This window comes from Labeo rohita, chromosome 8, assembly GCF_022985175.1.
Source record: "Labeo rohita strain BAU-BD-2019 chromosome 8, IGBB_LRoh.1.0, whole genome shotgun sequence".
In the NCBI taxonomy this organism is placed as follows: Eukaryota; Metazoa; Chordata; class Actinopteri; order Cypriniformes; family Cyprinidae; genus Labeo; species Labeo rohita.
The window spans coordinates 12,825,551-12,853,521 of NC_066876.1; the positions used below are offsets into that span (position 1 = coordinate 12,825,551).

A 27,971-nucleotide genomic window follows, 5' to 3' on the forward strand; every position below is an offset into this window, starting at 1 on the left:
TTTGGAAAAAAAGAACCCCCCTTCCACTAGGCTGGCTACGGGCCTGCAGCCAGAGGGTTTGCACCACTGATCTATAATAGAGAACATTATATATTATGTATAATGTCATTATATATAGATCAGTGGTTTGTACTTAAGTCACGATTTGGTCAGTTACCCGGATGCGCGGCCATATTGGCAATACTTGGATGTAAACAGCATGGATTATTAGTTTAATAATCTAATTTATGCTGTCTAAACCATGGAAAAATGTCTGAAAGCTGTTAAATCATATAGGCCACGTTCACACAGCAGCGGGATGCGGTTGTCAATCGGTCTTTGTCAGTCACGTGCGTTTATTATGTGTGACGTCACTGAGGCGCCATTTTGAAGGTATCGTCGCGTTGAGCAGTGAACTGAAAATATACAGAGCCGTAAAGACCGTTTAAATCATCATACTGGAGAAACAGAAGCAAACCAAGTAGATATGGGACTACATTAACACTGATCCATATTAAGGTTACCTGACCGCAAAAAGTTGAGCGCTGCCGGTGTTCAACCTCGTTGGAAATATGACGTGCTCTTGTTTACGCTATAAAAACGTATATTATTTACTTACAAATACACTTATGTTCTGTTTTTGTCTACCATTAATTTGCACATTATCTTATACCATTAATACCATTAAACTTTACCCTGTTTGTTCAACATTTTCCGTACTTCTTTTGGCTGATAACAAGTGCTGATAAGGAGTCAATCAAAAACACATTTATGAAAATGTCATTATACATACTTTATTATAAATGCAACACTGTGTTATAAAATCAGCTTAAAAATGCATAACAGAAGATGTGACAAGCATGATGAACATCAACATACTGCTAAGTGGACACAGTGCAAGTACTACAAAGAAAGTTGAATAATAATAAAACGAAAATAAATAATAAAAATAATATTAATAATAATGTGATGATGATTTAATGCTTCTGCCAAACATTTCTGATGACCCTTTCTACATGGATTCTTATAAGTGCTAGATGATCTGTCAAATAATTAATAGTTTATAGGTAGAACACTTTCTGGCACACACTTTTACACTGAATGGTTTCTCTGTGAAAATCTCAAAGCAGTCAATCATTGCTATACTGTGTCCAAAGGACACCACAAACTAATGAGGGATAATTTTGTGCTTGTAACAGTATAAAACAGTGTTTGTGCATGCAGATTCAATCTGAGGTGCATGAAGTTAACACAAGTATTTAAAATGAAGTGAGAATTTCCCTTATGTCTGACATGAAAAGCAGTCAGTTTTCTTCTGGGTACACACAAGTTACATTCATTTGTGGAATCGAGTGGTGTCTTGTGAAGTCGACCATCTCCTCCAGCCTTCAGTGTGTAGCTGACCATCTCCTCCAGCCTGGTGGGTCATCTCAGCTGGCTGCAAGTTTTTTTTTTTTTTTTTTTTTTCTTACAGTTTAGTCACACCAACCTATATGAAATACAGATATACATAAAAAATAAAAATATTAAAAATGTATTTTAGTTTGGTATTCAATTAAGTATTTAGTTAGGAATTTCAGTAGTGAAATAAAATAAATCTCTACGGCCATGCATAAAACGATTGCGTGACATTGCATGGTACATGACGCGTTTCTGCTCCCTGGCTGTCTGTTTAGTGGTGCCCTGGCAACCCCTGGAAACCTGCTTTTCATTCTTAAGGTATTGTTTTCGTTATAATGTACTGATTCAAATTAGTTATCAATAATAATTATTTTATCACTAAGCTGACATGCTCTCGTGTATGAACAGGCAGCATCTGTGGTGGGGGGACGGCGCCGGCGCAACCATCAAACATATTTTTTAAAAGGAATCCGGCGCCACGTTCCTGACCGCATCACTGTCTTTACTGGGTGCTTTTAGGGAACATTTGCATTTATCCACACTTGTCATTACGCTGTATACCTGCACTACACCACTGAATAGCATTGATAACCCAAAACAACATGTGGATATAACGTTAGGTACTAAAGAAAACAGAAAATAAGCACATACTTAAAAAAAATCGCTTACTTACCTTTATGAAAATGTCGAGGGCAAATATGATGATTTTGCGTATCACCGCTGCTATGCAGGCCATCCGACGCTTCTTGGTTATTTCCGCTGCATGTTGTCTTTCAAGTGGGAGACCTAAAATATCTTTCCTTGTGGTCAGTTTTTAACCTTTTCTATCGTGTAATTTACCATCGCTGACTTTAACACAACGGAACACCTCGGCTTTGATACCTTACAAATGGCGGCGACACCCAAAATCCAATTCGATTCTCGTGAGTGTGACGTCACCTGACAAAGACCGTAGTCCTTAATACGGTTACGTTCACACACAGCACGGTTATATAGGGGTGTGACAACAGTATACTATAACCGAAGTCACACCCGTAAATTTTCAGGAATCACAACCGCATTCTTGAAACACAAGCGCTGTGTGAACGGAACAGGACTGGACAACTAGTTGTCATGTTATTCAGTGCGAGAGAGCTGCTTTAACGTGTGATTTCGGTAACTTACAGTGACGGATAATTTAGCCGTTTGTCATCTTAAAGTTTTGTGTCTCCACCGGCAATGCTCCCTCCGGTCAGTTGCGCGTTCTGCGCACGGCTCAAATGCTCCGATCTCCACTCAAATTTAAAAGCTGCTGTCGGTTAATGATGACTTGATGGACGCACTCGTGGCACGAATGGATTATTGTGTGTTAGAAAGTGGTAATACTTTCAGTTTACGGACGTCGTCATCTTAGATATTTTGGTCTCTGTTGCCATGGTTACTCGTAAGGATACGGCTTGACTCCTGACCGTTCATACAGACAGTAGTAATATTCGAATATTCGACTGTAAGCTGCAGTGTGAACGTGGCCATAAAGACCCCCAACAGTATGTTCATGCACAGCCGGAGATCACTTTCAGGACCGCATTTCTAGGACCCCATTTTTTTGTGACAGCGCCATCTAGAGGAGATCTGATTCAAGCATAAAACAAAAACCATTCATTTTTAATCCTTTCATCCTATTTTTAATGTAAGCGCTGGTGTGAACTTGTGTTCGAGGCGTGTCAGCAATCTCCATTTAGCCTATTTAACTGTGCAAAACAGATCATTGCTCTGCTGAATGTTAAACTAACATTTGTACTCAAATAAAATTACATTCATTGATGTAGTAATACGTAATTTGTAGCGCAATTGTTTTGCCGTTTATTGCACTTTGTGTGTCACACATCAGACGTGAATCGCTGTGCTGCGGCTAATGAACTGAAGTCTGCGAAAATACAAGTCTTTCTTTACAAGAAAATGGATTTTAACCCCAGAATATATATAGAATATACTGAAATAAATTAGGTTAAATATTTCAGACGGGTTACCAATGGGTATGTTAAGGGTTAGGAGTCGGCTAGGACAATAGTTAAGTGTATACAATTAAACAACTACATATTTCTTTAAAAATAATAATATACAGAATTAAATAGCAAGCACTATTAAATAGTATGAGACGCTAATACATACATATATACAATAAATAAAATAAAATAATGCAAAAAAACAAACAAACCGTAGGGTCTTACAAATGCGGTCCTGAAACTGCAGCCTCCGGTTGTGCAGGAACACCCTTCTCCATAAAGAAGGACATAGTAAGCAGGAAAGGGCACGATATCTTGACTAACTAAAGTTAATAGGTGGTAAAGATACTTTTAAGCAGTATTAATTAAGATTAGCCTAATATTTCACCTACCTGACCAGAAATGATAAGAACAAGAACACGAATGTTGTCAAGATTCGTGGTTCAGGTGGCCAACCACAAACCCGTTTTGTTCCTCAGTTTTTTGCACTTTCCTATGGATTAAGTACAGCCCAAAACATGACAATAATTGACCATTTTCAGCAGCATTAATCAGCAAAATATGCTAGTTTCATTCGGTTCAGTGGCATTGTTTACATTTATTGCCACCAAAATGGCCGATTGATGATTGCATTGTGAAAACACTCTATAGACACTCACTCTTTCTCTGCTGTCTCTTTGCTATGGCTGCTAATTCTTAAACTGGGTACTGCACAGACATGTTACTGGTAATATGATTAAAGGCATTACAACAAATGAATTTTAAAGTAAAATAAGTTTAAACAACTTTCACAGTCAGTTTGATTTAACTTTACTGTTCCTTATGGTTAGGCTTAGGCTACTTTTTTCAACTAATGTTAATGAATGTACGAATTATTAAAATGACTTCCATTTATGTTGTTACAAAATTTACATTTATTTTTAACACCGTACCATACTTTGTTGCTGGTAATGTTACTATGTACTTTTTTTTTTAGCACAGAAATGGAACAAAATGTAACTCCATCCAAAGAAATTCTGAAATATATACATGTATTCATCCTAATCATTTTTCATGACTTTAAAGGAACAGCTGACCCAAAAATGAAAGTTCTACCATTAATTACTCAGCCTAATGTTGTTCCAAAACCATAAGACCTTTGTTCATCTTCAGAACACAAATTAAGATATTCTTAATGAAATGCGGAAGACTTCTGACCCTTTCTGACCCCGTTCAAGGCCCAGAAAGGTAGTAAGGACATCGTTAAAATTGTCCATGCAACATCAGTGCTTCAAGCTTTATTTTATGAAGCTACAGGAATAATTTATGCACAAAGAAAACAAAAATAACGACTTCACTCAACAATTTCTTCTCTTCCGGGTCAGTCTCTGCCACCATCCATAATGTGAACAGTGGCACAATAAAAAAAAAGACAGCAAACAAATCAATGGCAATAAGCTTTTTATTTAAACATTAAGGCAGTGTCTGTTTTTTTTTTTTCTTTTTTCCTTTTAATTTTTACACTGCTATCCACAAAGCTTGCTGGTGGCCATGTTGAAATACAACAGTGTGAATATCAATCTTGCAGCAAATCACATAAATATGTACATCCTTTTAGGTCTATTTACACTCCTCGCTATAATACAGTGGGTCTTAATACAAAAAAAAGAAGAAAAAGAAGAAGAAAAAAAAAAGAAATATGCACAAAATGGTTGTACAAAAACAGACGCCACCCAAATACCCACTTAACCTTTCCAATTTTAAGAGGGGGTGACAATTACAGCTGTTTTCCCATCTCTCTCCTCTTCATTTGTTTTAATCTCTCAGCTTCATTAACGTTTATCAGTTACAAACGAGAACGCCGTACACCTCCTCATCTAAGGAAAGTGCAATACTGTCCTCAGTCAAAAGGTCAAACAAACAGTCAATATAGAGGAAAGAGGGCTCGCTATACAAGAAAACACTGAACTTTAGAGTGACTTGTCCACTAAATACAATACTGTCTGGAGTGATATGTCAAAGATTGAATCTCAAAATCTAGGATATTTCTGTAGATGTTATGGTTAAAAAAAAAACCAAACAAAAAAAAAAGTAGTATGGCTACCGTACTGTTCGCACACCCTGTTCAGGGATCTTGATGAGAGTGTATTTGGGATTGAACTGACTGTTCAATAAGGTAAAGCCCCATTTTACAAAACCACTAGGTAGTGCACTAAAAACGTCCTCGACCACCAAAGCAACAACTAAAGCCCCCACCGGATAAAACCCACAAGTTTCAGCTTACAATGAGTATTGCAATTTGAACTGTTAAAGATACCTTTCATAGTAAAACCATGTGACAAATAAAAGTCAAACGATACGAATTAAAACATTATATCTAATATGCATGCAAAACGATTAGTAACCCCACCGCCGAGGTGGTCCGAAAACGAGGCGTTTTGGAAAGGAGAAGGTCTCCTTTATGGTTTTAAATTGTGCCTGCGTGACAAATTGTACAACCCTGGCATAACGAGGAAAAAAAAAAAAAAAAAAACAAACAATTGTGCGTAGTCACTTGGTAGTTTTAACTTCAGAAATGTATAGGTCAAATACATGGCACTTAACACTAGAATTATCTTTAAAACTGTACAGAGTGAAGGACTACAGGTTATACGAGGCGTGGCGTCTGCTCACCTCTTTATTACGCAGGACAATGAGCCCACAGAAAAAAAAACATAACATCCCAAACCCTTCGTTCAAGCACAAAGAGCGAATCTAAAGCAGCTCTCAGTGAGTGTCATGTCAAAGGACTGGCCAGACAGCATGGCTTTAACTCTTCAACAGATAGATGACGTGAAAAAACTAAACAAAAAAAAATAAAAATCAGGTTTGCTGGGACGCTCAAACCTGATAAAGCAGCTTCCCCTAAAGACACGTCCACTCGCTCAACTCTCTGCCAGTGATTGTCGCTAGAGAGTGGAACGCTTGACAAGGTAGGTGACGAAACGAAACAAAACAACACTATTAAAAAAGAAAAATAAATGCTGTGTAAAAAGTTGCATTCAGGTCAGTGTCTGTTGAAGGACACCGACGGGAACCGTTTGCCAATTAAGTGCTTAACTCGTTACAAAAATAACATGCAAACAAGGTTCATGTACATAAAAAAGGTAAAAACTAAACTAAACATCTCCCGTCAACTATCACGGAGAGATGACGGAAAAGACAACGAATTATTGGTCAACTAGAGTGTCAAAACTAAAGTATAAAATGAAGGTTGGATGTCAACAAATGAACATTATGTGTACCCTGTAAACCAATGATTTGGCCGCCCATGTAAACTCTCTAAGTAGCAAGGTAAGGACAGAATGTTACAGGATAAGATGAAATCTGCTTCAAAACCAGCTAACCTGCCTCTCTGAAGGTCTTGTTTGATCATACACATACTCAGATGGCCCAACAGCATCAGATCTGTAAAAAACAAAAGGGTCATCTTGGCAACACACGAATCGTCATGAAGGACTGCAGATGTGCATGAGAACTCAAGAGGGCGTACTCTGTGTGGGTGCTCATTTCTGCAGAGGATTCATCCAGCCTTTGCATTACACCCCACACATACACAAAACAAACAATTTGCAGTTGTATTACAGTATAAGAGTGTGTGTCCTGAGCAGTCTAATGAGGAATGCTCCAAAACGCGTCAACGAAACAGATGAGTCCATGAGTCAACTTTGATAAGGCCTGCAAGACGACACGAATAGAAGTATATATATATATATATATATATATATATATATATATATATATATATATATATATATTCATATAAAAAAAACCTAAAAAGTGATTCATCCTACAAGTAGTCCTGGAGTGGCGCACACGCTAATACATGTGTGCGCATTCACAAACACAGACACATCGACGCATGTCTGCAGCCATGTAATGCACTTCCACTAATGGCGTGAGTGGGGTAGGTTGTGTGTTTTTTTTATATGTATGAATATGTGTGTAGAGGTATCATGAGCGCAGATGGACGTGTTTGTGTGTGTGTGTGTGTGTGTGTGTGTGTTCCCGTAAGTGTATGTCAGTATGGACATGAGTACGTGTGTGTTCACGAACATCCCTGTTTACAGTAACAAGTTTTTGTTCATAAAGCAGCAAACGTTCAGTCCTAGTGTACACGGCGGTGGGAGGTGTGTGTTCACTCGCTGTCGGACAGGGTCTCGTATTGAGAGCACAGCAGAGGTTTGGGTTCTTCCTCCCAGGCGCGGGGTTGATTCTGACCCTGCGGAGGTGCTGACGCGCCCTGCTGCGTAGGAGAAGGCGAGGGTCCCGACATCATACCGCTGGGGAGGCGCATCTGCATGGTCAAGGGGTTACAGGGGAATGGAGTGGGGCCTGAGAGGAGGAATCAGGAAAAAAAAGATTAGAAATAAATAAATGCATAAATTATAGTTAAATACATAGAATGTATGCTACCATTCGAATCGATTTTTTATTGCTTCTAAATGAAGTGTTTTAAGCTTATCAAGGCACTTATTTGATCAAAATACAGTAAAACTGTGAAATATTGAGATTTAAAATAATAACAGGAATATATATATTTTAAAATATAATTTATTGCTGTGATGACATTACTCCAGGTTTCAGTGTCACTTAATCATTCAGAAATCATTCTAACAAGCTGATTTGCTGCTCAAGAAACATTTATGATTATCAGTGTTAACAACAGTTGTGCTGCTAAGTATTTTTGTAGAAAACCTTGACAGATTTAGTTTCAGAATTCTCTGATGAATATAAAGTTCAAATAAGAATAGCATTTGTTTGAAATATAACATTATAAATGTTTTTACTGTCACATTTGGTTAGTTTATTGCATTAATAAATTAAACATTAATTAACCTAAATTTATTAGAGATGCACCGAAATGAAATGATTCTGAGCCGAAACTGAAAACTGTGGATGCACTTGGCCAAAAACCGAAACCGAAAAAGTGTTTTTTAATAATTGCTTATTATAACTAATTATTTTATTAAACAATCTAAAATAATCTTGCAAGACTTTTTAATTCAACTCAATGATGTTTAATGTCACTGAATTTAAAAACTACAATCCAATAAAATAACCACACTTCTATTAAAAGCAAAACAATAAAATTGCACAGAAAATATATTAATATTAAATATCAACATATCATTTTTCTTCAGTTTTATACAACAGAATTTAATTATGCAAATAATGTATAGTCTTACAAAGCTCATATTTTAGCCATTTTTCCTCTTTCAACCTAAAACTTAAAATGACAATTTTCGGCCGATCATTTTCAGCGGCTGAAATTTCAGTGCATCCCTAAAATTAAAAACTACCAGTCAAAACATTTATGGACAGTAAGATTTTTTATGTTTTTTAAATTAGTCTCTTCTGTTTACCAAGCCTGCATTTATTTGATCTAAAGTACAGCAAAGATAGTACAATTTTGAAATATTTTTACTATTTAAAATAACTGTTTTCTATTTAAATATATTTTAAAATGTAATTTATTCCTGTGATTTCAAAGCTGAATTTTTATCATCATTACTCCAGTCACATGATCCTTCAGAAGTCATTCTTATATTCTGATTTGCTGCTCAAAAACATTTTTTATTATTATTTTGAAAACAGCTGAGTAGAATTTTTTTTTCAGGTTTCTTTGATGAATAGAAAGTTCAGAAATCTTTTGTAACATTATAAATGTCTTTATCATCACTTCTGATCATTTTAAAGAATCCTTGCTAAATAAAATGTTTTTTGAACAGCAGATCAGCATATTAGCATATTTTTGATATGATCTCTGAAGGATTATGTGACACTGAAGACTGGAGTAATAATGCTGAAAATGTAGCTTTGATCACAGTAATAAATTACACTTTAAAAGATATTCAAACAGAAAAAAGTTATTTTAAATAGTAAAAATATTACACAATATTAATGCTTTTGCTGTACTTTGGATCAAATAATTGCAGGCTTGGTAAACAGAAGACTAAAAACATTAAAATTACTGTCTAAAATCTTTTGACGGGGAGTGTATATTACATAATGATTTGAAATATTAGTCCAAATTGATTCAGTTATTTTAGTTGGCAGATGTTGCTAATATTTAATAAGTTTCTCACCCATATTGTGATTGTGTGCGTGTATGTATGTGTACCTGTAGATGAGGGTCTGTCCTCCCACACTCTGTTGGTGAGTGGGGTGTGACGGTTACAGTCTCCCTCAGAGTGCACAGAGGACACAGATGAAGGTCTCTCTCCTCCTGACAGACCAGGACCAGGAGACTTAGTCTTGCGACCGTTGGAGCGCCCTCCTTTGGATTTAACTAAATGCAAACACAGGACACAAATCAGAGATATTCAGACAAACAAATATAAAGATATCTGAATGTGTTTCTAAAATAATTCTCAGCTAATGGATCGTAACTCAAAAAAATGGTCATAGGTCTGTTAGAATAAATACATCCAAATATTACATAGGAGAGACAATGCTTCTTTTGTTGTGGACATGAAAGGAACAAATTCACCAAGTGACAAATTCACCAGTCACAAAAACTAGTAAATCTGGTAGTCCTCAAAAAAAACAATAGTAGTACACAAAATGATAAAACACAACTGCATTAAACAGGCTCATCAAGTAGCAATTTACTATCACATGCTATTAATAATTAACTTGAGGACATTTGGTCCAAAAAAATAGTGCCAAAACCTGACGCATGCTGCTATTAAGGTAGCTGAATTATCAAGGGTTTATTTAGCGCACCTGGCAGGCCGTAAGGGTCTTCAGAACGCCCATCCACTGAAGCTGGCGGCCCGACAGCAGCTGGCACACTCATCGAGTTGACTGAGTTGGATGGTGAGCGATCGTCCATCTGTTCATCATACTTGCCCATGAGGGCTTTCCTGATGATAGCCTCCAGACCTATAGTATTACCACTGGCCTCTGGTGCGGGATGACTCCGCACGCTCACGGGTCCTAAAAGAGAAACCAGAATGTGTGAAGAGCTTTTTGTCAAGCTTTATTCAAGGAAAGTAGTAAAAAGAACTGCTGTTGTAGAGAAAAGACCACAACTGGTGTAGCTGCTCACCTGCATTTGTAGAGGCAGGCATGTTGAAGATTTCTGTCCCAGGTTGGCCCTGGTCTAAAAACAAAGAAAGGTAAGAGGTAAGTTTGAGCCCTTTAATAAATTCACTTTTCCACTGAAATTACCAGGAATTTTTTTTTTCCAGGAACCTTTTTTTCCCCTCAGACCTGTTGCTGTCTGTGATTCCATTGTGGCCTACATCATTTTTAAGTTATAAATATATATAAATTTATTTATAAATATATAAAGTTATGAAACACAACTTTGTGCTCAGCCAAAACGATATGACCCGGAACAAATAACAGATTCATGGAAATTACCTGTTAGGTTTACCCAAAACGAACCGCATCAAAGCCAGCGGCAAATGTCAGAAGGACTAGCCGAGGTGAGGCGCTCTCGGCAGGATATATGAGCACTGAGTGCCAGGTGATCGCCTGGAGCTCATATCTCCGAAATCGGCAAAGCACATTTTCAAGTAGGCGCTGTCTTTATAAATAAACTGGAGATTTGAGTTTTGAACAACTACAATCTCGCCTGAAATGGTCTTAGAACTACATTTTATGACACAATAACAGTACTATTTTGAAAATTATGCAAATAAATGGTGGTTGAAATACAATGCTGTGTGAACTCAACCAATAAGCATGTTCAGTGCCCAAGACCCACCCCCGAAAGTTCCTGACCTCTGAAAATGTACTGCCTCACAGTTTTTAGTTTATTTTGATCCTGGTCCCTGCGGTGGAAACACACAGAGTACTGGCCCAAAGCCCCTAATTCCTAGTGAAAGTTCCTTCGGTGGAAACGGGCTTTTACATGCATATAAATGGGAGTTTAAACCTAACAAATTCAGGGACATTAACTTACTGAATTCAGCCTCCGCGCTGACCACCATCTTCTTAATCATTTCCTTCTTGCTCTTGACAATGGCAGAGTTGCTCTCAGTCAGTTTACTGAAGAAGGCTGGTGGTTGAGAGCTACTGGCCGGAGAACGAGATCCCATACTGAAACACAAAAGCAGAGAAGTGTCATTTGACTCCTTCAGAATCAGAATCCTTCCCCTGAGTCAAACAGTTATATTGATTAATTCAAGAATGGACTCTTTTCACGTATTGTGATGACGTGCTTCCACAGTTATTACCATCATAAATCCAATCATAAAGTTTAAAAAATATATATATATTTACCATACTTTGTGTTTTATTACCTTGGCACTGAGCTACAAAAACTGCTGCGTGTATGTTTCTAATACAGCGACTGAGAAGGGGATCATTCTCTGTTCTGACCAACATTATCAATCTCTCCATATTTTTTTCCTCTTCTGTAAAGTCATAAAAATGCTATTTTTTTTTTCTGAAAACTGGAGTCAGTCTGCGAGGACCGAGAACCCCTAAATTGATGTTTCGAACAATTTATTGTTAAACTGTTCAAAAGAACTGACTCACGCTAATGAGTCCAACAAGGGGTGTGTGACATATACTGTCTACAATAATATCACAACTGTTGTTTAAACAATATGTGATTTGACAACATCAAGAATAATCGCAAAAAAAAAAAACACACCCAGAGAGTGCACACATACACTGAGATGTAGGTTAGACCACTGCACTTGCGTATTTAGAGTTCACACTTTCACTGTGACTTAGTCTATTAAAATACATTTAGAATTCCCCAAAATTCAAGATAAAGAGGCAAAAATGCCCCTGTATGACTTTAATGTCTGCAATGTTTGCAAATATGATGTGTTTCGTTACTGAATCAATCAGCGGTTTGAACGAATCTGTTGAATGTATGACTCAATGACTCACCTACTGGCGATTTTAGGTTTATATTTAAAGTATATTTTCTTCAGATGCAGATTGTGTGCCACCTGCATTGCAAACACTAATTTAGCTGATACTGATTTTATTTGATTGGTAACAGCCCAATAACCTCTTACTATTTGAAATTGTTGATTAAATTTAGGAATTGGATACAAAACATGATGCATACATTTAATTAGTTTAGACAAATTAGGCCTTATAAAGGTAATATCAAAAGCTGTCTATGGCAGTCCTAAACCTCCCAAAGTACCAGCACAATAACACACGACACAATAATCGTTATTGATAAAATCCCAGAAAATATTGAGATATCATTTTTTGCCCTTATCACACACCTCTAATTTCAGCTCCCATCACTATTGTGTGAATGCATCTGCTTGTATGTTACATACCCCTGCTCGGCTTGTTCATTAGGGTAGGCGGCTCCTGGTGTCTCCGGCTCTGAAACGGCCCCTGGTGGTGAAACGGGTTCAATTCCGTCGGCAGCAAGACTCACTGGAGAGGCCTTACTCTGAGGAGGAGACCTGTCTCTCCCTCTCTCCCTCTCAGCAGCAGAGCCTTCTGGGGTGTAGCGGGCGTTGGGGTCTGTGGGTGTCTGGGCTTGGGGTGCGCTGGGAGGACGGGTGAGATCCAGCACAGGGGAGTTGTGATATCCAAACACAGGCTGCAGAGATGACTGACCCCCTATCTGGCCTTGCTGAGACTGGCGTGTGTAGTCTTTAGTGATCACCTCCTGTAAAAAGAAGACATACAATTAGAGGTATGCAAGCAGGTGACAAGTACACACATTTATATTCAGAACAGCGAAACTCTTCCTTGATTTTAGCATTTGTTTTTTTACCTTAGTAGAATGTAAAATTTATCAAAGGAAATTGATTTTAATCACAACACGACTTTGCAGGGCATTTTTGTGGCACTTACACTGATGTGCTGGGCGAGGGTGACCACTCTCTGAGAGCTTTTGACGGCAGAAGGCGGCTGCTGTCCTGGAGAAAGTCTGTCCTCACACCCGTACAGCTGTTCTAGTGCCTTATGGTGAGCTGCAGAGAGGACAGGGAAGCACACATAGACAGGAAAAAAAACAACATGAAAGTGCAGTTGAGTATGGTGTGGTAGAGGGCTCCGGATTACTCTGAGGGTAAGAGCAGAGACAGGTGTGTAAGCGGTGCGGTCACATACAGGCTCTGGGATTACAGTACTCAATGACTTGCTCACACGTGTGTTCAGAGATCAAGCCAACATTATGGAGGTATCTGACTGTAGCAGAGTGTAAGCACTGTGCCGATTAGCAGAAATGCTTTCAACAAAAACACAACAATAAAACAGAAGCAAAATGCGTGTTTTAAAATAAGCTGTGAAGTTAGGATAGGCAGATGTACCTGCATGATTACCAGGCTTAAAAGCCAAAGAGATCTTACTTTTTTTGCAGCAGTACATTCGGATTTTCCTCACTGTTTTCACACTACCCGCTCTTATGTTTACAACAGAATAAAGTATATACAGACATGACTGAAAATGAGGCTGAGTGACAAATGTTGCAACACTTGATTAATTGTATTGTATGACTCCAATTCCACTAAATGATTCTATTTATTTTTTTGGTAGTTTTGAGAACTACCAAAAGCCTCCCACTTGTACAGTTGAGGTCGAAAGTTTACATACACCTTGCAGAGTACCTCAGTAGTTCTCAGTGCGAAAAGATGGATCTCAAAACCATACAAAATCATAGTGGTTCAAATACACAAAAATGCTGAAGAACCACAGAATTTGTGGGACCTGAAGGATTTTACTGAACTGTTCAGGACAAACAAGAGACTCATAAATAACTATCACTACACAAAAAAAAAAACCCTCAAAAAAAAAAACAGAGCTGTGGATCATTCAGGTAACAACACCGTATTAAGAATCAAGTGTATTTAGACTTTTGAACAGGGTCATTTTTATAAATTCAACTATTATTTTCTCTTGCAGACTACATGGAAACTCTTCTTTTATCTTTTATGTGAAATATATTATTCAGGTCAGTACTAAATTAAAAAAAAAACATGGATTTTAACTGATCCCTCTTATTTTGTTAAAATAATTAACATTACAGATGTAAACTTTTGACCCCAACTGTAAATGGTCCAAACTACATATTAAACAAAAAAATAATCTAAATAAAAACAATAATATTTACATTGACAACTCATGGATTCAATTCACATGGATTGAAAAATATTTTAAGCATATTCAAGAACAACAGTGGTTAAATGTACAGATGTGAGGAATTATTGATTCTGATCCACATAATGCTTCCAGACACTTAACTGTTTTAGTATGTTTGAAGAAGCTCCCCTCATATAGTTCCAACAATATACACTACCTTTCAAATGTTTGGGAACAATACTTCTACAGCATTTATTCATCTTATAATTTTATACATTTTAACATTTAATAACATTTTTAAAATCAAAAGTTGTATCTTATCATAAACAATGAACAATTTTAAATGTTTATTTTAAAAGTTAAATATATTTTAAATGTTTAACATAAAAGGATAGTTTACCCAAAAATGACAATTCTGTCATTAACTCACCTCAAGTCATTCCAAACCCTTAAGACCTTCGTTCATCTTTGGAACACAAATTAAGATATTTTTGATAAAATTTGAGAGCTTTTTGACGCTGCGTAGACAGCAATGGAACTACCACATTCAAGGACCAGAAACGTAGTAAGGACATCAATTAAAACAGTCCACGTGACATGAGCGGTTGAACGTTAATATGATGACGCTATGAGAATACTTTTAAAGAAATTACTGAATAAAGCCATTTTTTTTTTTTTTTTTGCGCACAAATAGTATTCTTGCAGCTTCACGACATTTTGGTTTGAACAACTAATATCATATGGACTATTTTGTCAATGTCCTTACTACCTTTCTGGGCATTAAACGTGTCAGTTGTTTTGCTGTCTATGCAGGGTCAGAAAGCTCTCAGATTTCATCAAAAACATCTTAATTTGTGTTCCGAAGATGAACAAAGGTCTTAAGGATTCGGAATGACTTGAGGGTGATTTAATTATGACAGAATTTTCATTTTTGGATAAACTATCCTCTTAATAAATGCCTTATATATAGTTCATAGTCAGTTCTTGTAAACTAATACATTAAACTAAATGAGATCTCATTGTAAATGGTTACCCTTTCTTTAATGTAACGTAAATTCTCACTTCTCAGTCTCACTTACCCCAAACATTTGAACAGTAGTGTACTAAAAGCAAAACATGTGTGTTCGATACTACTGAGATTTTCGTCTTTTGGCAGTAGATTAAAAAAAAAAAAAAGGCGAAAGAATCTCAGCGATTAAGCACCAAACACCTTGAAAACCATTCAGCTTCAGATCCATCTTGAGCATCTTTCTCAATAACTTGTATAATTTGTTTGGTTCATTCAACTATCAAACTGTCAAAGTGCCAGAGTGCCCTCTTTCCAAAAAAGGAAATGAAACAGGAAGCAAACACGAAGCGCTATGGAATGTTCCCCAAATTAAAAAAAGAAGAAGAAGAAGAACAAGATAAAGGGGGAACACAAGAGGCAAGCCAATAAGGACATTATGAAACGATGAGCAACCACATGACTGTTGAATGACTGAGCTCTTAAAGTTCACCTCAGGATCTCTCTCTGGTCTAGAAAAGCTTGTCTGCAGACACGTCATTCTGGACCGTTAGGGCGTAGAGTGAATTATCAGTCCACTAAGATATACGCCTGTGGCCGTCACAGAGCAAAAGCTCAAATCATTTATGAGCTTCATTCTATTAATTTGTGGAAGTTTGGACTGAAACGTGCAGAATCTCCCCTCAAAATTTGGATTTGGTCAAATAGGTTTAGGTGATGCAAAAGGGGGAGGTAAACCTTTGGTGGTCTTTAAGCAATGCTTCAGATGCCAAAAAAATATAAAAAGCAATAGGTAGAAGCATATTCAAAAAAAACCAAACAAAACGAAAGAATATGGAAAACCGGGTTGATTCTGATCAATGCCAACCACCACAAGCGTGCACTAGGCCACAGACGTAAGGGGGGGGCGGGGCGGGGGCGGGGGCGGGGATGGGGCAGGGGCGCAGGAGGGGTAGAGGAAGGGTGGAGGGATGGAAAGGTGTTGGGTGGATTGGTAGAGAACAGGAAGGACGGGGAGGGAAGGGGAGGGGAGGGAAGGTGGCGTTAACAGCCCAAAGGTCCCAGAGCGTCTTACCATCACAGGCGCCGTTGGTCGCGAGCGCACCAGTCTCTGGCATCGCCGCATCACAAGAAATTTGATGCATGATTATCGCGTTTATGAAGTTGGCCGCTGTCATGGTGGTCTTACCGAGTGCTCGAAGTTCGTGTTCCTGTATGGACATCACTTTGTTTTGAGTCTTTTCCCTACTTGACGCGCTGCTGATGCCATCCCCACCACGGGACGGGATGGAACTGCTGCCGCTGTTGCTTTCGGAAGCCAGCAAGGGGTGCCCTCGACTCGTGGGCAGACCGAGGTGGGCACCAGGGGCCTGGCTGTACGGAGAGGGGTACGACCCACCGGGGCTAGCCAGCTTGGGGTCAGACTTGGAAGAGGATGAAAGGTCCTGATGTTTGGGCAGACCTCCACGCCCATGGCTTTTGCCCCCATCTCTGTTCAAATCTTTAGCATTTGAGTCTGTACCAGATGGGTAACCCTCATTGGCTAGACCAGACCGAAGGTGCCCACTAAAGCCCTGGTAGCGAGCAGAGCCTGGTGGCCTGAAGAAAGATAAAGACAAACATATCAGAGTCAAATTCAACATGTTTATCCCGCTGGATCAGACCATCAGACAGCAGTTTTAGGAGTGGAGACTCACCGCAGCACAGAGGGACTGTTGTGCTCAGAATTGGGGAGGCTCTTCGAGCTGGTGTTGTGCAGAACGCTGGGTCTCTGCTGCAGGTTGTCCTGGGGACGAGGGGAGAGCGGGGACGACTGGTGACTGTATGGATGAGACGGGGGACGAGAACTGCTGCTGCTGCCACCACCCATCTGTTCTGGTGCTCCTGTTTAGACACAATGTTCTGACATTTAGCTATGCTAAGCTGCATATTGACTGACACTGAACTAGTCAATATTAATCCAATTATAACCACAGCTGTAAATCAGTATATTAAAACATTTAAAATAAAGCTAAAATAAAATAAAAAATATATATACATATCAGATTGAAAAAAAGTACTTAAGATGAAATATATATGCTTGTTTTGAAATACTAAAATTACTAAAAGTAAAAAATAATAATAATAATAATAATATTATTATATATATATATATATATATATATATATATATATATATATATATATATATATATATATATATATATATATATATATATATATATATAAAGTAAAAACTAATAACAATAACTAGGGCCCTATGAAATCCATATTAATTTTTCCCAAGTTCCATTTAGTTTTTTCGTCCAAATTGTTTTTTCCGTTTTAATTTTTTCTGGAGTCTATTTTAATTGACCTAGACTTTCTTTTAATTTATTTAATTAAATTACATTTTATTAATTTAAAAGCATGTCAAATGAATTAAAATCATGAAACTTACACAATTTAATAGCAATTAAAAGTTATGAAATACATGTTTGTTTGTTTTTTCTAATTTATATATATATATATATATATATATTTTTCTAATTTATATATATATATATATATATATATAAAAAAGTACTGTTTTAATAATATTTTTATTATTATTAGTTAGTAGGAGTGCATTAACCCTTGTATGTCAATTTAAAAAAGTTACACATAGGTTCACAGAGGACATATCATAACAATTTGAAGCTTGGGAGTAGGTATCATTTTAAAGACACCCTTGTAAAAAACCAAAAAGGTTTAAGTTTATGAAAATTATTTATGAGCAATTTTTTGTATAAAATGTATATTTTATAAATCATTTTGAAGACAAAAATAGAAAATTAAAGCCAAAATGATAAAACAAAAAAAAACTGAAATGGACAAAAATGTCCATAAGGTCGCACAAGGGTTAAGGCATATATTTTGGTCAGTTTCTTAGTTAAACCAAACTTTTATTTTGATGGGTTGCTGTATGTTTGTGTATGATATGGCAAGAAATGTCATTTTGCGGCTTAATATTCACAGACCGTTTTGATTTAAGTACTGACTTACTACTCGTCCAAAATTTTAGCAAATTCCATGACATTCCACATTACACAGCAAATTTCATTTTTATGATTGGATTCCGTGATTCCGTCCGCATTTTCTGCCTTGCGGAAATCATAGGGCCCTACATGACTAGTAAAATAAACTAAAAAACTTAAACTAAAATTAGAAATCAAAACTGAAAATATAAAAAGTCCAGTAAACATATTAATAAATGGTACTAAAAAAAACAGCTGTAAAACAGTTAGTGATTTAATAGGTTAATTATAAAATCTGTTAATAAGATAAATTAATTACAAATAATCCCAAAAGAAATTTGATGAGAAAAGCCACATTCCATAAAGTAGCTGTACACATTAAAAATAAAAGGCAGTGAGGGCACTCACCTGGTCTCCATATAGGGGCATGTTCCACGTTACCATGACCGAGGGACTTGTCTCTTTCTCTGTCCCTGTCCCGATCTTTCTCACGCTCTCTTTCCCGGTCTCGCTCCCTGTCCCTCTCTCGATCTCGGTCTCGTTCTCGCTCTCGCTCTCTCTCACGATCCCTCTCTCTTTCTCGCTCTCTTTCTCTCTCTCTCTCCCTCTCCCTCTCCCTCTCCCGTTCTCGTTCTCGTTCTCTTTCTCTTTCTCTTTCTCTCTCTGAGGACGTTGAACTGCCTTGGATCTTGCTCATGTGAGAGGCTCCCACTGTTAAGAGATAAAATTATAAAGTAAAGTGAATGGAACTTATGCAGAAAATTTGTTTCAAATCATCATGTTGTGTGTTTGGGTGAGGGCGTTGCTCTGTACCTGGTGAGATAGGAGAGGTGTTGTAGGCTCCGCTAGGAAAAGCTGGAGAGGTTCCTGGGATGTATGTGATACGATCCATGGGAGATGCAGATGTTCCTGCAAACAGACAGAAAAAAAAAATTAATGTATAGATATCAGTGACTTTTTTTGTATTCAGCTACATGACAGCTTCAACCAGGTCATTTGGAACAGCTCCCCAAAAAAAAATTAAATACACCATTGTTTACTAACTAATGCCATCGCCAGTAAATAATGATTTAATTTGTGCTCTGTTTGTTTAAAAGAAGGACCCCTCACCTCTGGGTGTGGGTGAGTAGGCTAAGTTAAGGGACTGCTCTCGAGGTGTGAGGCCTCTGAGCAAATCAGGTCTTTGAGCAGCCATGGCAGCAGCGGCTGGCCACTGATGCATCTGCTGGGAGGTAATGTAGTCGTTGAAGAGCGTTTGTCTGTTCTCCAGGGCTGCTGTTTCAGGGAAACCTCTGATCAGGTAGGGTGGGTAGGGGTGAGGGTACCCAGGGGCAGGGGCCAGGTGACGGGGCAGGTAATACGCTGTTGTGGAGATAAGAAACAAAGTCAAACAGAGAAAACCATTACATAATACATGATATATTACAATTATTTTCAAATACAAGCTTTGTTTTATAAGTTGGGACTGGTTGTTCCTGTCTGTTTTGTTCACAAAGGCTGAATTTATTTGTTCAAAAATACAATGTAGCAATGGCTATTGCTACAAATAAATTTGTGCTACTTAAGACTTGTTTTGTGGTCTAGGATCACAAATATTATTATCATTTAAAGGAGAAGTCCACTTCCAGAACAAAAATGTACAGATAATTTACTCACCCCCTTGTCACCCAAGATGTTCATGTCTTTCTTTCTTCAGTCAGTAAGAAATTATGTTTCTTAAGGAAAACATTTCAGGAATTATCTCCATATAGTGGACTTCAATGGTGCCCCCAAGTTTGAACTTCCAAAATGCAGTTTAAGTGTAGCTTCAAAGGGCTCTAAATGATCCCAACCAAGCAAATTGGGTCTTACCTAACGAAACGATCAGCCATTTTTGAAACAAATTGACAATTTATATACTTTTTAACCTCGAATGCTTGTCTTGTCTCGTCTCTGCGATGCGCATGCGTAGTCTGTGTAATCCGGGTCAATACAATTAAGGTATGTCAAAAAACTCCCGTCTCGTTTTCTTTCTCAACGTCAAAATCGACCTACATTGCTGTTTTACCATTTTTTGTAAAGACATTTGATCTTCTTTGCATGTTCACTTTGTAAACACTGGGTCGGTACTTATTCAGCAATGTAGGATGATTTTTGAAGTTGGGGAAGAAAATGAGATGGAAGCTTTTTAACATATCTTAACAGTCTTGATTGTATTGAACCGGAAAAAACACAGACTTAGACAAGAGAAGCGTTTGAGGTTAAAAAGTATATAAATTGTCAATTTGTTTTGAAAATGACCAATTGTTTGCTAGATGTTTACTAGAAGTGTCTAGGAAGTGTCTTCCTCAGCTGGGATCATTTAGAGCCATTTGAAGCTGAATTTAAACTGCACTGAAACTGCATTTTGGAAGTTCAAACTTGGGGGCACCATTGAAATCCATTATATAGAAATTCCTTGAGGAAAAAAAAAATCTTATTGACTGAAGAAAGAAAGACACAAACATCTTGGATGACAAGGGGGTAAGTAAATTATCTGTAAATTTTTGTTCTGGAAGTTAACTTCTCCTTTAAAACAACCATTTCCTATTTGCATGTATTTTGAAATGTAATTTATTCCTGTGATGGCAAAGCTGAATTTATCCCAGTCTTCAGTGTCACATGATCTTTCAGAAATCAAATAATATGCTGATTTATTATCAGTGCTGGAATCAGTTGTGCTGCTTAATATTCTTTTGGAACCTGTGCTAATTGTTTCAGGATTCTTTGATGAACAAAAAGTTTAAAAAGAATGGCATTTATTCAAAATAGAAATCTTTTCAAACAATTTAAGAGTTTATCATCACTTTTTGTAAATTTAACACATTCTTGATGAATAAAACAAATCAGCAAATTATAATGATTTCTGAAGTATCATGTGAACCTGAAGACTGGAGTTATGTTGCTGAAAATTCAGCTTTGCATCGCAGGAATAAATTCTATTTTAAAAGATATTAAAATAGAAAACCATTAAAATAAATTGCAATAATATTTCACAATATTACTGTTTTTTTCTGTATTTGTAATCAGATATCAGATGAGCAGAAAAGCCTTCTTTAAAAAAAAAAACCTCCCAAACTTTTGAACAGCAGTGTATATAAACAAAATGGAAAATACAATGGTATCATTATAAATTTTTTTTGTTTTTGCATTTGACAAAGTTTACTGTTCTTATATTCCAAAATCATGGAAATTCACACCCTTATATATGTGCTGCTAAATTGCAAATACCTGGTTCAATGGGGATTCCCCTGGGCAGACTTGCAGGGTCAAATGTTAGAGGTATCTGGCCACGGTACATATCAGTTCCCAGTCCCTGCATGATCCTCTCGTAGGCCAAAGATGCAGTGTGCTCAACTGCCAGTGGAGACTTAGTGGAGCTCACCTCTCGAGGAGTGGGAGTGGCTTTTCTCTCCTGCTGCTGGGCCTTGCTAGAGCCTAACACACAGAGGAACAATATTTAAACCTCATACCACTCACAAACCTCACCAGCTACTGAATGCCAAATACTGGTAGAACATGATACCTTCATGTGCACGCTGTGAGGATTCTCTGCCCGACAGTGGAGAGGCTCTGTGTGAGGGCGGAGGGTAGCTGGATCTCTTGTGATCTTCATAGCCCACTGGACTGTGGTGAGATCTGCTGCTCTGCTCTCCACTCAGTGCCAATGGAGAAGTACGAGACAAAGAGCTGGCCGTGCTGACCACAGCGCTGGGTCGGGATTTGCCCCCCGCCTCCTCATAGCGGGCCCTGTCGGAGCCTCTGTGCTCAGGCCTGAGCTCTAGATGAGAGGGCAGTCCAGAGTAAGGGCGAGGAGAGCTGGCGATGATGGACCGCACATCGTGACGCTTGGATGAGCCAGCAGGCTCTTGTTTCATAGGAGTGCCCTGTAGAAAACACATCTAGTGAATATTAGAATCTTTGGATCTTTGTCAGATTCCACAGCAAGAAAATCTCAATTGAAGCCAGTCACCTGTGTGATTGAGCCCTCCTTAGGCTTGCCTATCACGACCCCCTCCGGAGGGATAAGGTGAATGGAGCGGCCTCCTTCTTTGACGGTGGTCACCATACTATCATGAGCGCGCGATTTAAGAGCGTCGGTGGGATGACCAGGGCCACGGGGTGATGGGGAACCCTCTCTTTTCATCTGTTTAACCTCCCGGCGCTGACAGTCATCCCGTGGGATTCCTGGAAGAGAAAGAATAGTAAGACAAAGGAAATGAGAAGAAGAGCTCATATAGGTGATAAGGCTGAGTTTCTGAGATCATGCTGACCTTGGGATATGGATCCACGGATGTGGTGTAGATGAGGACTATCACGCTCGTGAGGCATTGCTCGACTGATCAAGCCTGCGAAAGAAAGAAGCGGCATGTGAAGAAACATAACTGGAAAAGGACAAACAGTGAATCTCCATTTAAAAAAAAAAAGGCGACTTATGCTCACCTTCAGCAGCAGATAGTGAGTCTCTGATGGGTGGCACACGAGACATGCCAACCTCCATCATGTCATAGGTCCTCTTCAGCCCAGCCATGTCCCCACGACCCTCTTCCTTGGAATTTGGACCCCCTGGGTGTCCAAACACACAAGCAACACTAAAAGACAAGTTCTGCTTTTATTAGGTTATGAGCATTTACATGTTTGTGTAACACTTACGGTCAAAGGAAAGGATGTGTCCACTGATGCCTTCGTAGACTACGTGTCCCTTAGTAGGAGTGTCTTCTCTGCCTCTCTCTCTGCTGGGGCTGTCCTCAGTGATCAGACGGGTTATTGTGCCCTTATACAAGACATCTGCAGGAGTGCCCTGAAAGAAATAGATTTGAGTCATTTTTTATTCCTTTTTGTGACGCATTTCCGAGTCATACTGTTTAATGGGAGAAAAAAAAGGAAGGATGTTCTACTCAAATTGCTGTGACATTAGAGAAGAGTTGTCATTTTGAGGGGGAGGGGAAGTTATTGATTTGGATTAAAGTTACGAGATCACAGCACTTGTAAACTCGTTGACACTAGTATACTTCAAGCAAAGGATTTCGGCAATGTGCTGAATGAGACAGGAGAAGACAAGATATCTTGACACTTGAGCGATCTTTGTATTCTCCCTTTTCATAGATTTATTTAAATAAACCATTGCTGAACAATGATTTGTTGCATGCCTTCTGTGCGGGTTTTGTATGTTCAACTTTTCCTTCCTATTGTACTACTATTTAAAATAACCTGTGCCTTTTTTTTGTTTGTTTTGTTGTTTTTATTACTGTTTTTCAAATGAAAAGATGTAACTACAATATTGTTGTACTGCATTGTTATATTTTGATAGATCTCAAAAACAGATTCTTAAAAACAGAAGTTACAAGATCACATGAATAATAATAATTTAAAAAAATGATATGCATGGATAACGCTTTAACAATCCACATGGCAATATTCCATAAAAAAGTAAATATTTTAAACTGACTTTAAAGTGCACATACACTGCCGTTCAAAAGTTTGGGATCAGTAGGTCTTGTAATGTTTTTTTAAAAAAAAGTCTCTTATGCTCTTCAAGGCTGCATTTATTTGAACAAAAATACAGAAAAGATAGTAATATTGTGAAATGTTATTACAATATAAAAATAATGGTTTTCTATTTTAATATACTTTAAAATATAATTTATTCCTGTGATGCAAAGCTGAATTTTCATCAGCCATTACTCCATTCTTAAGTGTCACATGACTCTTCAGAAATCATTCTAATATGCTGATTTATTATTAGAATAAATAGAATAAATTATTATATAAATATTTTTTAACAATATGAGTCTTTATCACTTTTTATCATTTTAACACATCCTTGCTAAATAATTTAATTTCTTTCAAAAAAAAAAAAAAAAAAAAAAAAGAAAATAATAAAAATGTACTGACCCCAAACTTTTGAACAGTAGTGTATATTGTTAGAAAAGGTTTCTATTTTAAATCAATGCTGTTTTTTTTTTTTACAGGTTCCAAAAAAAAAAATAATAATAATAATTCAGCAGCACAACTGTTTCCAACACTGATAATAAATCAGCATATAAGAAAGATTTCTGAAGGATCATGTGATAAAGTGGTGAGGCTAAAAGGAATGAATCACAGGAATAAATTAGATTTTAATATATATTAAAACAATGTTGTTTCACATTATAATAATATTTTAATAATATATCATCAAGGAAAGTCAGACTTCTTGGGGTCTAATCTGGTTTGACCCTTGTGTTGTAAGAAAAGAGAACTCAAAGCAGCAAGCACTTTGTGCCACTGATATTTCATAACAATTATATTTTAAGCTTACAGTAATGAAGAATATGATTTTGTTGAAACTGTGCTACAGAAAAGGAAGTCAACTGTTCAAATTGTTGCAGGAATTCACAGCAGGGCAAACAAATTTTAAAGGTCTGATCTTTAACTGACAGACTGGATATGTTTCAGCTTCACAGTTAAAATACCACATGTCGTACAGCTGCACATGACCATTATCTCCACCTGCGGTGAACTCTTACTGACAATGACTCCTTATCTCTCTCTAAAATTGCCAATAATGTCACACAGTTAAACACAGAGCTTATCTCTGCTCACAGAATTGACCTCGGTCTGATTAAACGCTCACCCATTCAGATTTGCTTGAGCGTGTAATGTGTGTCACAGTAGGTCAGTTGGCACACTGAGTGCGTGTTTGAGTGATTGGTAACATCAGACTGCGTAGGAGTGTAAACACATTAATAAAAGGAGAGAATAGGGTTGGACGCTGTGTACCAGTTGTTATGGCAACTGATTACCAGTTATGTCATAATATGACGTGATATGGCTGTGACACAAACTGCCCGTTCCATTCGCTCACCATAAAGTGCAAATTCCAAGAATGAGAACATCATGTAATAGAAAAACACACTGGCACAAATGAGACCGAAAAATATGAACCAAGTTGACTGTGCATTTTCCATGTTACATGACAAACGGCAAGCTTGTAAATGCCTTGTGATTCATACACATGAGAGCCAGCGCACCAGCTCAATGCTAGTGAGGAAAAACATGCTGCATAATATAGGTTAACCACAAATAAAATTCAGACTAAATAAAAATGTGGTGGGCAGATAAAAAGCTTCTTACCTGAGTGATAGAACCTCCTCGATAAGATATGGAAGGTTCTTGGTGCACACGTGTGCCAGGGATGCCTTTCGTGATGCTGCCACCCTGAACAGCTGGCATGGGGCCTGTGAGAGAGAGTTAACGCTTTCAATCTATTCATGAGCCTTATTTCTGCATTTTAATCTCTTTGAACTAAAACTGAATTGAGATTAGAGAGAATGATTTGTCCCAAACTCACCCCTTGACGTAGCGCCGTCTTGTGACGAGAGATTCTCAGCCTGAGAGGAGGCGGCCCCGCGTGGAGACAACTGCTCCTGTTTAACCACTGGAAACCCTCCTGAGGAGATAGAAAGCGATGTTGGATATGGCAAATTGACAGGTGACGTGTGACCTCTCATACTCGCGTCTCAAACTCACCCATTTTCCTCTGGTCCATCCAGGAGAGAGCCAGGGATCCTGGTGCTGGGATTTTTCCATGGTCGGAGCCATGAGATGGGTTGTGCAACTGCACTGGAGTACCCTGCAATACAAAACACGTACACCAGTGTAATTACGCATGTTCACATTTGTATGGCATTAAAACACTTGTATGTATTATACACAATAGTGTTGATCAGTCTCGGTTATACAACTTCCAAAGAACATTGGTGCCTTGAGAGATTATGTGCTGCTCTTACCTGCGTGATGGAACCACCAGGTTTGGCAGAGGAGATGAGAGGAGGGGGTTCTGGGATATGGAGAGGCCGCACTGCAGCCATTCTTTCCTGTGGCTGTAGATTTGGAGCCAATGCTGAAAGAGAGATTAAAAGATTAAAAAAAAATAAAAATAAAAATAATAATAATAATAATAATAATAATAATAATAATATATAATATATATATATATATATATATATATATATATATATATATAATGTTTTTTTTTCTTAGAATAACAAACTTTACATTATTTATAGTATTATCTACACTACTGGACAAAACCCTTTTGTTTTTTAAGAAATATTTTATTCTTACCAAGCCTGCATTTATTTGATCACAAATACAGTAAAAATAGTAACAGTGTGAAATATTACAGTTTAAATTAACTTTTCTATTTTACCAATGTAGTATGCTGATTTGGTGCTCTATTATCAATTATTATTGGTGCTCAATTATTAAAAATGGTTCTTATTACTATCAATAAGTGGTTGGTTTTTGATGGACATTGTTTGATGAATCAAAAGAACATTTTTTTTGGAATAACAATCTTCTGTAATTAAACAAATGTCTTAAACGTATTAATTGCCTTAAAACACATTTTTACATGGTAATGCATCATGGTTTGATGACAACTGTAATGGCTGCTGAAAATTCATCGAAGCAATCACATAAATAAATTACATTTTAAAATGAATTTTAAATGTTATTTAAATAAATGTATTAATTGTAATATTTTTTTTTTAATATTAAAACCATTTTAATTAAATAATCAGTTTTACTGATTTAAATATTTTTAAAAAATCAGTTGTTTTAAACTAATAATTCACAATAAAATCGCTGTTTTTACTGTATTTTTGATCAAATAATCTTAATTATTCTAAGCTTTCTAACAATGTTATTATGTACTGTATATTGACAATATATACTGCTGTTCAAAAGTTAGGGGTCACTAAGATTTTTAATGTTTTTTTTTCTTATGATCATTAAGGCTGCATTTATTTGACCAAAAATCCAGAAAAAAACGATAGTATTTAAAATAACTGTTTTGTATGTGAATATATTTTAAATTCTAATTTATTCCTGTGATACAAAGCTAAATTTTCAGCATCATTATTCCAGTCTTTAACGTAACATGTTCCTTCAGAAATCATTCTAATATGCTGATTTATTATCAATGTTAAACAGTTGTGCTGCTTAATATTCTGCTGTAACCTTTGATACTTTTTCCAGGATTCTTTAATAAATGAAGTTAAAAAGAACAGAAATTATTTAAAATAGAAATATTTTGTATCACTATATACTACTATATAAAAGTTTGTGGTCAGTACATTTTTCTTCTTTCTTTTTTCTGAAAGAAATTAATACTTTTATTAACCAAGGATGCGTTATGCTGATAAAAAGTGATAGCAAAGACTTATATTATTAGAAAAGACTTGCTGTTCTTTTTAACTTTTTATTCATCAAAGAATCCTGAAAAATGAATCACAGGTTCCATAAAAATATTAGGCAGCACAACTGTTTCCAACATTGATAATAAAAGTAATAAATCAGCATATTAGAATGATTTCTGAAACTTAAGACTGGAGTGACGCTTAAGACTGGAGTAATGGCTGATGAAAATTCAGCTTTGCATCACAGGAATATATTGTATTTTAAAATATGTTAAAATAGAAACCATTATTTTAAACTGTAATAATATTCCACAATATTACAGTTTTTTTCTGCATTTTTGATTAAGTAAATGCAGCCTTGATG

General features: G+C 37.0%; 1 protein-coding gene across 8 annotated transcripts in view; it reads right to left on the reverse strand.

Annotated features, from left to right (window-relative positions):
• Positions 1-4,788: 4,788 nt before the first annotated feature.
• Positions 4,789-27,971, reverse strand: part of ncor2 (nuclear receptor corepressor 2) — a 112,374-nt gene continuing 89,191 nt past the window's right edge. For 4 of the 8 annotated variants that reach the window (XM_051118020.1, XM_051118021.1, XM_051118023.1 and 1 more), the window contains 22 exons: positions 26,195-26,307; positions 25,935-26,037; positions 25,756-25,854; positions 25,539-25,642; positions 23,076-23,223; positions 22,866-22,988; positions 22,697-22,771; positions 22,396-22,610; positions 21,949-22,324; positions 21,654-21,860; positions 19,515-19,766; positions 19,218-19,313; positions 18,813-19,115; positions 17,106-17,292; positions 16,484-17,007; positions 13,176-13,294; positions 12,647-12,987; positions 11,299-11,435; positions 10,438-10,491; positions 10,113-10,325; positions 9,508-9,675; positions 4,789-7,718 (listed from right to left, as the gene is read on the reverse strand). In XM_051118020.1, coding sequence (XP_050973977.1) covers positions 7,522-7,718; positions 9,508-9,675; positions 10,113-10,325; positions 10,438-10,491; positions 11,299-11,435; positions 12,647-12,987; positions 13,176-13,294; positions 16,484-17,007; positions 17,106-17,292; positions 18,813-19,115; positions 19,218-19,313; positions 19,515-19,766; positions 21,654-21,860; positions 21,949-22,324; positions 22,396-22,610; positions 22,697-22,771; positions 22,866-22,988; positions 23,076-23,223; positions 25,539-25,642; positions 25,756-25,854; positions 25,935-26,037; positions 26,195-26,307 — 4,154 coding nt within the window. In that variant the 3' untranslated portion in view covers positions 4,789-7,521. The remainder of the gene's footprint in view (positions 7,719-9,507; positions 9,676-10,112; positions 10,326-10,437; positions 10,492-11,298; positions 11,436-12,646; positions 12,988-13,175; positions 13,295-16,483; positions 17,008-17,105; positions 17,293-18,812; positions 19,116-19,217; positions 19,314-19,514; positions 19,767-21,653; positions 21,861-21,948; positions 22,325-22,395; positions 22,611-22,696; positions 22,772-22,865; positions 22,989-23,075; positions 23,224-25,538; positions 25,643-25,755; positions 25,855-25,934; positions 26,038-26,194; positions 26,308-27,971) is intronic. The other 4 variants (XM_051118026.1, XM_051118022.1, XM_051118025.1 and 1 more) reach the window with 3 other exon arrangements.